General features: G+C 32.0%; 2 protein-coding genes across 2 annotated transcripts; both read left to right on the forward strand.

Moving 5' to 3' along the window:
* Positions 1-4,669: 4,669 nt before the first annotated feature.
* BO88DRAFT_300218 (uncharacterized protein) lies at positions 4,670-4,906 on the forward strand (the record flags this gene model as incomplete). Its single annotated transcript, XM_025702416.1, has 1 exon — positions 4,670-4,906. A coding segment is annotated over one exon (237 nt), but the record flags the coding sequence as incomplete, so codon positions are not given.
* Positions 4,907-7,565: 2,659 nt separating this feature from the next.
* BO88DRAFT_352063 (uncharacterized protein) lies at positions 7,566-8,176 on the forward strand (the record flags this gene model as incomplete). Its single annotated transcript, XM_025703564.1, has 2 exons — positions 7,566-7,857; positions 7,920-8,176. The coding sequence occupies 2 exons, from the start codon at positions 7,566-7,568 to the stop codon at positions 8,174-8,176; spliced, it is 549 nt and encodes a 182-aa protein (XP_025557774.1).
* Positions 8,177-14,431: the final 6,255 nt, after the last annotated feature.

Raw genomic sequence — 14,431 nt, forward strand, 5'->3', positions numbered from 1 at the left:
GCGATCTGAAGATAGACTGGTAATTATTTTCTATTACAACCAGGCCCTGTAATTTGATAATTTAGTGTACTATAAAATGGATTCTTTTTATGACGGAGTCATTTGTGTGCCTGATAAAGATAATATACTGGACATGTTTATAGCTTTTATCACAGGATTTAACATGCAGGATATGGAGGCAAATAAAATTATTTAAGCTAAGTAATATAAGATATACCAGGTCTTAGGAAATCATAAAAATATTAATCTTAATTATCTATTATTTAACTTATCTGAGATTATATTAGTCTTTATTTAATATATAACTGTATTACCAGAGCTCATAGCTCAGGTGCCATTAATAAGAGAGAGAAAAATAGTCAAGAACTATAAGACTTACTTCTACAGTTGCACTGCAACCGTACAGCCAACAAAGATTCAACACATTCAGCAGTATATTCAATGGGCTCTAAAGCATGGAGTGGGCCTGACAGTTATTAGCAGAGATTACAGCAGTTACTGTCTATAATCTAATATTATCTTTATTAATATAACTGTCTTTAACCAGATCCATTTGCTCATAAGAGAAAAGAAAAAAGAGGCTAAATCTGATTCTAATTTTTTAATTATTACAGAGACCAGCTGCAAGATTACTAATATTATTTATAAATTAATAAAAGCTGGTATAACAGTGCCCCTAAAATCCTGCCCAAGTATAGGCACAGGACTATGATTATAAAGCGGCCTCAGGTACCTGGCTAGACTATATAGCCTCGCGTGTGACTACATCATCGGGACTGTACTAGTCAGCATAAAATCTGGCAAGGTCTTCTGTATCGGCCGTGTACCCAGTCAGTATTAGCCGGACAGTACCGTACACCCAAATAATAAGATTAATCTTTTATGGGTAATCAAAGGGACAGGAACTAATTTTAGTATTATAATTAATATTATCTTCAGGATTTATGTAGTATTTATCTATATAATCTGAAACTAGATTCTTCTGCTGAGTGATGATTTTAAGGGGCAGTATAAGATTCAAAATTTTAATAACTTTATTACTGGCAAGCTCAGCCAGAATTGTTCAGCAAATATATATCTCTACTGGAAATCTAGCCAGTTATATCTTAGTATTACTATATTCAAATCCTCTATAATAGTGAAGCTCTTAGATAAGCTACTAATATCTACTTCCTCGCCTATAGACACAATTTTGGGGCCGGGAGATACTTGCCAGTCCATGAATAGCATAAGCCTGTTTGAGGCTGAGATGTACATATCTAGGATGCACAGGGGTCATGGCAGGAATAAGATATTTACTTTCAAGCAGTACCTATTCTTAAAAGGCATCAGAGATATAGATATCACAGATTATTTACTAGCAGCTATTTATAATTATTTCATGTCTTTATATTATCTTTATCTACTGCAAGGCGGAGAAGTAATCATTAACATAAGAATTAATATTACTACTTTCAGTTATCAAGACTAGGATTTTGCCTGTATAATAACTAGTGTCTAGCCCCGTAACTGAGATGGAACTGAAGTTTCTGAAGCAGTCAAACAATAGATATATGATATTACCCGAGACTTATTGCTGTTCAGTAGCGGAGCATATGGCGCTGATCTCAGGCCTGATCCAAGAGATACTGCACTAGCAGCCAAGGCTTTTAGCCCAAACCGGCTGTGCCTGGCCCAGCTCAAGCAAAGCTCTCAGATCTATACAACATGCTGGCATATACCTGCCTACTCCCGAGAGCACCAGGAGAATAAATACTTATTATTCTTATTACTGGCGAGAGCTGCGCTGGTAAGGATTATTATACTAATATCTGGATTACTATACTTAATGAGAAAGGCCTGAGAGCGCGCACAGTCAGCATAAGTAATATAGTTAAGCAGGAATATATAGCAGTCTCCAGGACTGATTTTAAATACCTGTTTTATAACCATGGCTATAAGAAATAATATTATCCAGTATTAACAGTATTCTTTTATAGCCAGGTATACTGTAAGTCTCAGCTTCCAGAGAAGCATTTCCTGAATATAATACACAGAACCATAGGTTTAGATATATTATTATTAATTAGAATAAGAGACAAAGCGCTGGTCGCGGCTTTATTATATCTAGTACCAGATAACAAAGTAATTAAAGTTCGTGTCAAAGCTAGTAATAAAATACAGTAAGTTTATAGAGGATGTTATAGAAATAAATACTCTATTAATAATAATAAGATTAATAAAGAAAATAAACTAAGTATTATTTTATTATTCTTAATAATCTTAGACTACAGATCTACACTTCTCTTCGACAATGACACGGTTGGGATTGAGATAATTAAGAGATTTACTGAAGACTACCTGCTCTTTTTTTTTTATAAGAATTTGCGGTGATTATTTAACATGGTATATCTAATATCTGGATTCCTACGCGCGGGAATTAACTTTTATTATATATTTAATATTACTTAGTAACCAGAGGGACTGGTCCTGTATTTATTTCTACTATAATATCACTTCACAGGTGATTAGACTAAAATAAATATAATAGTATATTATAAGACTAGCAGCTTAATCTTTATTTTTTTATTAGTCTTATAGATTAATATATTCTTAGTATTTATTTATAAAGCCAGTAAGCTTCTTCTGTCTATCATTTCTGTCTCCAGGTCTGCATTACATATATCATCTTTGTCTTTGAATGCACTGATAATGAAGTGAATTAAGATAGACTGAAATATGATTTCTCAAGGCACTTCAGTAGTAGTAATGGATAATACTCTTGCTACCAGAGAAATCCTTATTATAGTATTATAATTATTAGGAAAAGCTGGAATTCCTGCTATGAAGATCAGTATCTTGGTAATTACTGAGTTTCCTATTCACCGTGGCCGTGACTTTCTGCGCTAGAATGGGTTTGGGGAAGTCAATATCCAAAGTCTTTTAGTCTATAGTACTGCTTAGTTTAATCTGAAGGAAAAGATATTACACTAGAATAATAATTATAATATAATTCCTGTAATCTATGATATTTCTTCTCTTACATTAGTCTCTAGGTCTATTTATATTTTATCTATAACTTTCAGTACTAGCAGGTGCTTTGTAATATTTATTAGAATAATTATCTTTATCAAAGTACTCCAGTTATCTTTATTATAGGATAAAAAGTCAAGGAGAGATATTTTCTCTGATAATATTCTAAATTTATTCTATTATTTTTAATATAGTAATCTGGCAGATTTTTTATCTGATCTTATAATATATCTCCGCGGAGATAATGTGTACTGCGTCGTAATTAATCTCTTCAAGATAAATCTTGATAATGGAAATCTATTGCTATAATACTGAGATAAAATAGTAAGCTTATAATATACTCTATAAAAGTTTATATAATTATAAGTAAGCTATGTTATTCCTTCTCACTATTACTTAACCAGGTGAGTACCTGAGATATCATAATATATACTTATATTCTAACTGATCTATATAATAGTAAGAATAAAGATGTGTCGCTTATTAATAATATAAAATCATAGCAGTATTATCTCTATTTTAGAAAGTAAATTCTCTAAGTATATCTACTGTATTATCTATATAATACTACCTGTTTTGACTTTAATCTATGTTCAGGGAAAGTGCTGTCAGCATTCTAACTATATTATAAGTTTGTAATACAAATTTATCTAGCTTATATGATAAGTAAGAGCAAGGCAATGCATAGAACCAGCTTTATTAATAAATCCAGAAAATTAAAAAGAGGAGAAAGAGAAAGAAAAGGAAAAAAAAAAATAAAGATATATATATATATAATAATATTTTCAAGCAGGACTTAAAATATAATACAGATCTGTTATATAAATATTATATCTCTTCGCAGCTTACAGTCATTAGTTAGACTATCTCTATAATTACTCTCAACAGCTTCTTCATACTGATAATATCTCCCTGACTGAAAATAAATCTGATTATGTGTCAAGAATCTATTATTTTAATTTATATACAGGTAATTTATTTTTCTTTTTATCATGACTTTAATTATTAATAATATTATATAATCTATATTTTGAGTGGAACTCTCTTCCCTGTATTTAACTAATAAGGCGCATGCCAATCCTAAGGTAAAACAGCTATTCATATTTCTATTTAGTTAAATTTATCTTGAAAACACGCACGGCCATCTGTTGCTGTTATATTGTAGTCTAGCCACTTTTTCTTACTAATCCCAGTAGCAATTTACCGCATTTTCCGACCCTCCTCGTACGAGAGAAATTCTCGGGGCGGAATATTACATGACAGGATATAAGGATAAGTAGGAGATCCCTCTAGATCTAATATAATCTTTCTATTTATATCTGATACAATACTTGAACTTCTTCTTTATACAGAAAGGCATCGATTCTAAGCTATTAGTAAATTCTTAACAGAAATATATCTACTAATACTTGTAATATAATAAAGACACTATTAATATTTATAATAAATCTTTAAAATGCTAAGACTAGACTATATATTATTAATAGTATAACTACTTCAACGTCCCGCACTTTACTTGTTGAAGAGGTACAGTGTAAAGAGATATATATAAATACTAGTAAGATATATATCCTCAGTATCTATAAGACCATATCTACTGATGGAGTACAAAGAAAACTTAATATATATTAAAATAAAAGCCTGCTTGATAATTATAGTTAAAGATATGCTGCAATGTCTTAGAGAAGATCTAATCTGTGAAGATCTTATTAAAATTCTCAAAAAATATGCTAGGGCAATTTTATTCTTTATCAAGGACTATATTAAGAATTCTAAGGATATTATTAATAATATTATTTTTATAGTTAATAGCCGGGAGCTTGTGCTGGTCAAGGATATAAAGATATCTAGTCTTTGTAAGTATTATCTGATGTTATTTATCGGAAAGATATAATATAGTTTATGTAGCTGGGAGCTTTAATTTATTTATTATTTTTTAAAGATCTATATAGATTATATTCCTGATAGCTGTGTGCTTGGTCTCTTTAAATTTATTTATTTGGCAGAAAGTTTTGCTTAGTACTTATAATTCTAAGAAAGACTCATGCAATAAATTGCTAATATTATTTAGCAGATTCTTGAGTCTCAGGGAGTTGGTATGATTATGGAAGTAAGCTATATATATATAATTATATGAGATACTCAAAAATTTGCTGTCATGATAATAACCTGCTATATGACTGGCATATTGCAGTATAATAGCAGAGCCAGGGATAACTTCTACTTTCTTTTTAATTAGTGATAAAGCTCGTGAAGGCTCAGTGGGTTGTTATAATATAGTTAGATTCTGAAATAAAAATAAAGTAAAGATATCTAATCCTATTTGTTTGTTGAGTTAATAATTAATTAGATAAGCTTGTAACTTGCTCTTCAGTTTATCTAAGATATGAATTACGTGGAGGGCTAATCTGTTATGGGCTGAGATATATATATAATATTACTTTTTTTTATATATTTTAACTAAGTTGGGGTTTAGTTTGCTTGACTGATAATGTAGATAGAAACAAGCCTATCTACTATATATGATAACAGTGTATTACTAATACACTTAAAATATTTAGCAACTATAGTATGCCTGATAGTGTCATAGGTAATATATAGTATATAGTATGTAGGCTCTAACTTAAGAGTGCTGTTATAATAACTCAGCTATTATTACTGTAAGAAATTCTAGTTATGTTCTATCTCAGGGCAGGTTATTAAATTATAAAGATATACTCTGTAACTCCTGTCAGACAAGCCTGATATAAACATTGTGGTCAGACATGTGTTAGTCTATTTAGAATTATAGTTAACTGTTTAATCTACCAAGTTTACAGTGTGAAATCGAATAGTATTATTAAGAGTAGTAATTATTATTTAAAGCCTGCTTTTTTAAAACCAGACTAATACTGGCCTATCCCTCCTCTATGAAGATACAGATTTATCTTATAATCTTCCAGGAATGCCATTGATTTGTTACTAGATATTAAGATATAATTTAATAGACTTTATTAAATATACTTCTAGATTATAGATAATATATATTATTATAATAAGGCTTACTTAAATCTCTACCCCTGCCTTCTTCCAGATCTGGAAGTTGGTTATGTATTCGCCTGATATAATTATTTTCAGATTCTAATAGATTCTAGTATTTTGATTTTCCTCAGGGCTTTTTATAGGTGAGCTTGATAGATATCTGGCGGGTTAAATAATTATATTATTATCCCGGTTTCTATATTTATGTTTTTAGGCTAGAAATATATAATATGTCTTCTACAGAAAATTTTTATCTTCTATGTCAAGAAGTTTTTTTAAATAATAGTCTTGATTTTTTTAGCTTTCTGGATCTTTTTCACTCCAGACTCAGTTCTTAATAGATTATTCTATTTATATTATTTAAGGGTATAATATAATTCTTGTAGGTGTTGAACTTACTGCAGCTGCTAGAAAATAATCTCATAGTTTAGCTGTATATTAATATTTTTGAAAGTCTAAACATGTTTAACTAATTTGAACGGTTCTTATCAAGCCTGGCTGGTGCAGTGCAGTGCTAATTGACTGAAGTCTACTCCAGTGTTGTATACCTGCGTGGTGTATGTAGTATAGTTGAAACTTTCTTCTTTTAGTGTTAAAGCACATATGGAGCTCTTATTATCTTTTAAGATAAATGCTGTAGCCTGCAGTAAACTGAGACACTAGAACGAGAATGTATTTATTTTACCCGGTTTGCCTAGAATTCCACCGTACATAGTCCGATGGACCTTACCATGGCGATCACTCTGACTATGATTATCAAACTACATCGCTACGGTAGAGTATTAATGTACATATAATGCGAAGTACCACAGGTTCGCTGTTGTCCTATCGGTTGGCTTATCTCGGCCGACTGATACAACTTTTATAAAATATTCTTCTACGGAGACCATATTATCGACATTTTCGCCATTGACTGAATGTACTAGTATGTAGCTCAAGGGAGGCAAACGCTATATGTGAGGAAATAAATTAATATGTAGTGATAAATATTAAACACGCGTACCAGGCGGAGTATATTACTTCAAGATCCGCTATGCTGCGTGGCGGCCGGTTTGGAATTCTTTAATATTTTAAATGGGGACTTTCTACAGCCCCTAGCATCTCCCTTCACTCAGCTACTTCTTCGGTCAGTCATTCTATAACCGGATTTAGGTCCACTTAGTTTAAAGAGTGGACAGGAAAGTAACTTAAGACACAGATATCCACTTCTCTGGGATTATATTACACCTTTTCTCTGGACACCTTTGCTTTCCAAAGATTAGCTTGACATAACAGTAAGATTAAAGCATTCAGTGTCTGTCATCTCTAATTCTTATGATAGCTCAGATCACTCCATTTTTAACTCTAATATTATAAAATATTATGATAATCTCTTAAGCTTCTCTAAGCTAGTTCAGAGAGTTAGAGAAAAGACTCTTACTTCTTTTATAACTAGTTATGCATTTATAAAGGGTTTTTAGTTTAGTCAAGGGAAACAGAAAGTTTATCAGTTTAGTTTATTAATAGGATTTATAAAAGGAAGTTCTTTTATTATGATTAAAGATTTTTATATATTCTATAATATTATTTCTTCCTTAAGCATATTTATATATGGTTTTCAGGATTCTAGAAAGAGCTATACATTGTCCTGTATATTAGAAAGCTGCTTAATTCTATTCAAAGCCAGACAGTTGCTAAATCCTCTGATAGGAATTATATTTTATTATAATACTTTTATTAGTAATATAATAGAATTATTTTATAAAGCAGCCTTTTTATCCTTATACCCTGATATTAAAGTGCAAGTTTTATATACTCTAATAAATCTCCATGCTATCAAGATTTGTATTACCTTTCAGAGGACTGGTTTCAAATATTATTATAATTTTAATATTATATCAAGGAAGTCTATTCAAGATTAAATATTATAATATCTGCTTTAGAGATTAATCAAAGAAATCTTAATACAAAGCAAATACTAGATCTCATGGCAGTAAGACAGGATAATAGCCCCATACCACTCTATATATATATTATCAAATATATTTTCCGGGAAATATGTATGGAGCAGCAGGCAGTACATACAGGATTTAATTATTATATTTTTAAAAATAAAGTACTGGACTCGAATTTGACCCCTGCCCAGCTCGAGCTATTAAAGTAATAACTGGAGATACTAGAGAGTTTCATGTCTTAGTTACAGACTTTATCTATTTCTGGCAAGAACAAAGCTGCCTCCGAAGATATTAACTAGAAGCTGAAGATTAATATTAAAGAGTTTCTGTATAACAGAGTTTTGTTAGTATGATTTAAATGACTAACAAGATAATTATATACTAGGCATGCAGGTTAATAGTAGTAGATTTGTCTTGTCCATGTATTTCTCCTGAAACTGCTTATTCTTTATTTAATATCTGCTTGGGAATATTCCTGGAGTAAGATCCAGAAATTGGCAGAGTTGTAGCTCTGGACAAGGTCTATAAGATTTTATCTGAACTCCAGCAACCCATGTTTTCTCGCCGGACAGATACTGATAGTTAGCAGTATATGAATAGTTCTTTTAAGGCTCAAGGTTTTACTGAAATACTTTTGTCTGCTATCTGACTGCAGCGGTATCTGGGGGTCTGAATAATTATTTCTATCCAGGAATCTATGGTCTTTATAACTTTTTTAAATCTTTGTTTAACTACTATTGTATATTAGTTTACTTCCCCGGAATAGCTGTATATTCTGTATAAATATTTAGCAGGAGCGTTGAGAAGTCCCTTCAGTAAATTAAAGATAGATAACTATAATATAGAAGCAGTTTCATAATATTCTCTTTTTAAAGAGATTATAAATCTATAAATAGAAGAGACTATATTATTCTTATCTAGTATAGTTATTAAAGCAAGCTCCTGCAATAATAACAGAAAGACTATATTATATTATCTCAGATATAGTAATCTCCGGGTAAGAATCCGGCAGTGGCTTATATTTAACAGTAAGAAGAGTATTCTCTCAAGATAATATATATAATAATATAATTATTTATAAGAATAATAGTAATTTCTATACTTTTTTAATATCCAATGCAGCTCAGCAACAGCAAATAGTTCAGAACAGGAATTATAAAGCCAGAGAATTTATAACTATATCTACTTTCTTATACTTTGTCTTGATTTTAACAGTAATTATAGCCTTATCAGACTAAAGAGATACAGGACTATTTCTATATTATGGTAAACACTATTTCTGTTATAGAAAATTTCACGACTGGCACATACACATGCAGAGTAATGGTAGTAATAGTAGGGTACTTATATACTGACTCCTGCTTTAGATAATAGATAGGATATAATTATATCTCTTTATATAAATATACTTACTATAAGTATTATGACTTTCCTGAGAAGCTTTAGGATACTCAAAAAAAATATAAATTACTGTTTTAATTATATTAAATACCTTTATCAGCATCCAGCAGGATCCGGATAATGGTTAATAATTCCTGCATCTTAGGAAAGTATCAGCTATACCAAATCTATTCTATATTAAATATTTAATTTGCGGCTTGGAGGTCTCAGCAACATAAACTATTAATAATATACTTAATCAGGCCCAAGGATATGGTATAGCTTATTGAAAAAGTGAAGGCTGATTAACATGATGAGTGTAATATTACTGGAATAAGATATAGTACTAAAGCATACTGATTACTTGGTAATATTTATTTAGTCTTTAGGAAGCCAATTATTACCTTGTGAAAACTGATAAAAAGTAAAGATAGATTATTTAACTATACTTACTAGATAGGATTACTTTATTAATATTATTATTCTGTTAAGATATCTTGATATTGGCTTCTGGCATGTCTTTAGAAGTAATATAGTCATAATTATCAGTATTATAAAAGTTAAAAGTAGAGTTTATAGGTGAATACCTTACCAACCATAGTGGAAATTAAAGGCTATTCTAAAATTAAAATAATATTATTATAAGAGCGAGTCCGCTGGCTTCTTGAGTTTATGAGATATGGATGGTAACAGTATATTATTATATATCAGGTGACTAATTATGCGCCTTACTTTTAGTATCATGACTAATCAGTTTCCGCAATTACTCAAAGTGTAAAAGTAAGAAAGTCATGGCTGAAATTAATCTTAACTGTCTGAAAAAGCTCACCTCCTGAAAGTATTATAAGATATCTATATTTTCTTACTTTTGGGCTCTCAGCTATGTTAATGGCTCAGTACGTACCCGCGGTATTTTGTCAGATGTGGTATACCAACCACGAGTACATATAGTCAAATGTAAGATGGGTTCAGTTATTCTTCAGTATAATCTTGCACTTATGGCAGTAACATGAATATAAAATCTCTTATTTTAAATCAGATATATTCCTTCCTGGAGTCGGAGAGCAGCAGGAGGTCAATGGAGTTCCATAGCTTTGTATATCTATATGTTCTTGATTGAGAACATTCACTGGAGGTTAACACCTATCTCCCACTCTGAAGGCCTTTTGTACTTTGAACTTGAATATATTGTTAATCTGATTAAAATGACACTGGTATGCTTTGTCTCCATAAACTGGCCCCTCCCCCAGCTTGGTCAGATACCACCCAGTCCTTCACGCCTCACTCGTCTTCGTCGAATCTCTGTTTGGAAGAGGCAGATTTTTCCTGTTATATGAGTCTTTGTGCTACAGGCTCAGTACATATCTAATGGTAGGACTAGGTGGCTCTTTACTAATCTCGGTTACTACAGTTACCCATTGATAATGCGAGCTATTTAATAGTATAACAGTTATAAAGGCAGTGCATGTATTGTTCTCTATAATATATATACAGGAGAAAACGGTTAACAAGAAGTTATTTAGATTTTTCTGATTAGTATTTATCTCTGTAGTAGAATTCTTAATAGTAGGGAATATAAAGGCTTCCCACTCATCTTTAGTGTGCGGGAATTCAAAGTCTGGTATATATTTCTATTAAGCATGCTAAACTGGTTTCCAAATATCTACAGTCTTTTATATAACTTTGTTTAGGCTTCTAATAAATACACTGTGTTGGTCTTCTGGAAGTAGATTATCCAGGTATGCTGAGATATTTTTAATTATATTTTAAATATTTTTGAGACATATCCTTGCCTGGGTTTCCAGATTAATAAAAAGAAGAATTAATTAATAAAAAAATTCTTTTTTATTATTAGTAGCAGTTAAGTTGGAAAGGACTTTCTCAAAGTAATCTTTTATAGATATAATATATATTAGCTGGAAAATATGTTTGGCTATCTTTCTTGCCAGAATAGCCAGGATGACGGAAAACTGCATCTGTTTTGCCACTGATATATTCAAACACGGAAGAGGGACTTGATTAGTATATACTAAGTTATAATATCAGAGTCTGTTTTATGGTAAAATATCCTGCTAATTAATTTTCTCAGGTTATGTCAGGTTTTCTCTAATTCTATTATTCTAAGAAGTGAAAGACGGCTTACCCTTAAAGTCTTATTAAGAAAGTCCATGTTCAGGTGAGGATATAACTCAGTTTTAATATATTTCTAAAGTCTAATAAAGCCTTCAATTCTAAAGAATATTAGGATTCTATAGATTCTCTAATTCTATAAATATAGTATTTATAATAACTCTTTATCTATTTTATAATACCCAGCAGTAAATTCTTCCAGCTTTATAAGATATTTTTAAGTAGTTATTAATATTTCTTTAAATATAGAAATCTATTTCTCTAGCTTTTTAATTCTCTTCTTAGAGATAGAGAGTTTTTCTTTTAAGTTAGTATCTATTAATTTTATCTTATTAATAGTGTCTTCTTTCTTTTTCTTAGTATTTTAAAAAATAATAATATTTTTCTATAAATCTGCCAGCTTTCTTCTCTTCTTTATATTATTTAAATAAAGCTTCTTTACTTACTTCTCAAGTTTATTTATATATTTATTATACTCAGAAATAAGCTTCTCCTTGTTCTCAATAATCTTTTAAAATAATAAAACCTGTTTTTTTATTTCTTTATATCTATTCTTCTTTTTCTCAATAATCTTAAATATTTTATTAAGTATAGTCTCCTTCTTTCACTCTTATTTATTTATTTCACCTATTAGATTTTTGAGCTTGAAGTCTTTGGACTTCAGCTGGCTGTATAATTTAGTATTTTTATTATAAATTGCTAGAGTAGTATTATACCCTGTTATAAAAACTAGATTCTTAAACTGATTAAAAAATTCTCTAACAGCTTGCGTGTCAAGGAGCATGTATATCAGTATAAAAAGTAAGTTCAGGCTCTTAGAAGATATATTACCAAGTAACAGAAATTTGGCTGGAGAACTTAAATATAATATAAAATATATTTACACAGCCCAAACCGTGGATATATATAACTAATTTATTTTATTTTAAATTAATTTTTATAAATATTTTTTCTTAGTCTTATTCTTTACTTCCACCTATTTTCCCGCTCATAGTAATATACTAATGTAGTATAACCTACTTGGTTACTGCAATATATTTATTTAGACAGCACAGCTTAATTAATACAAGTACTAGTTATTTCTATATATAATCAGCTAACTGTAAAGAAGCAATTTTACCTATTATATCTTACAGCGCACGCCTCATATCCTTACTTCAAAAGGGGGGAGACCAGCCTAGTTTAAGGCCTTGCTATTAATAGTATCAGAAGTTTTCTAGGCACTTTTAAATATATATATAATATTATATATTATAAGACAGGACATCTCCACGTAGTGGGGCATCCCACGCGTTTATCAAAGATAAATAGCAGTATTCAAGCCTAGTGCTCACCCGCGGTGACTTTACAATGTCAAGAGTATATACACCGCCTATGAGACATGAAATACCGAGAGTAAGGGGCAGGCTTCCGGCCCAGCTGAGATTTAGTAATATTCAGATTAAGGCTGGGATACTAATACCAGTGACACCTGAAGCCTGCTGGTATCTCATGTTTAATATAATGTCTTGAGCGACTACGCGCTCTGAGCCTCCACTGATTACTTAGGCCTTTTAGTAGGGCTATTATAATTATATTTATTATCATAGTAATTAGTAGACCTAACACAAGTTATTAAGCAGCATGACTATTCTCAAGATATTGGAGATATTAATAACCTGCAGGATGGGACAGAGAATTGACTAAATATATAAACTAGTATTTCTAGATTATCTTATCAGATGCGTTATCTAGTAGAGATCTGTAAAGACAGGAGCTAATATGCTTTCTATATATATTTACTGATTTTGGATTGCCTTCTGTTAATAATAAAGGCTGGTCTGGTTATATATTTATTACTGCCTGATTTTTTCACTTGCACTTTACTGGTTATTCCTGATTATTAAAGTCTCTTATGTTATTTAGTAAATACTTTGCTGGAATGGGGGAGAGATCGTGGATACTTCCGGTCTTAGAAATCAATGCAGTAGCTTCTTTTATGCGGTGAATATAATAATACAGACTAACTCAACTCCGTCTCATGTTTAAATAAACGCATCTGGGGAGATTGCCTTTGCCTGACCTTGGTCCCGGAATGCGATTTAGCCACTATCCGCTGAAAGCCCTCTGTCGGGTTTCCTAATGTGACTGACGTTTCCCATTCACCGTGTTCTGATTGATGCTCATTTTGCCCATACCCAATAGTGCAGCGGTGGTCAAGGCCGGCGTGAGCAGTTGGCTCCACGCCTGGTGGACGTAACGACCACAGTAAGCTTATCTATCGACCTGGCTGTGAATTTTTGGTGAAAGATGATAAATGTATGGGGTCCTTGCGCTTCCCGCAAGATATGTATGCTACCCAGGCCATGCATTTTTTTTTCACTACCCCTGCATGGTTTTGATATCGTCAGCTCAAGGATATTCTTGGCTCTTGGGGCCTACAGCTGGCTGATCGGCAAACATTTCACGCGCCAAAGGTGGTTATTATTGTCGAATGTTCGTCATAGTGTCCGCAGTATATAAAGGCTGTTGACAGTGAGTACAGCGATTACTCACTATCCTGTGGAGCACAGAGAGTCTCCTGTTTGGATCTTTTTTTTGAAGCAAAGGATCTACGTACGCACTTGATGGTGGACATTGGATACTATGAAGTGTCGCAACTGCTTCGGTCGGACACAATACCTGGGACTGCGACTACACGCCGCCGTGACCGAAAGTGGTCCACATAGCTTAGCGCAGCAGAGGCCGGCGCCAGAACTCCAGCCGGCCCCATCTCCGGACCAAGATGAGAATGATCGCAGTCGAAGATCACTCGCTCCATCGCCGGAAGTCACACCTCGTCAGGCATACAGCCAGGGCCAGGGCCAGGGCCAGGGCCATGATATGCAAACAGAAAAAACCCAATCCGTCCCATGTGTTGCGTCGTGCAGGTAAAGACCATGACTCGCGCTGCAAATTGGTTTGCCATCCTTCCA

Source organism: Aspergillus vadensis (genome assembly GCF_003184925.1).
Source record: "Aspergillus vadensis CBS 113365 unplaced genomic scaffold BO88scaffold_34, whole genome shotgun sequence".
Classification (NCBI taxonomy): Eukaryota; Fungi; Ascomycota; class Eurotiomycetes; order Eurotiales; family Aspergillaceae; genus Aspergillus; species Aspergillus vadensis.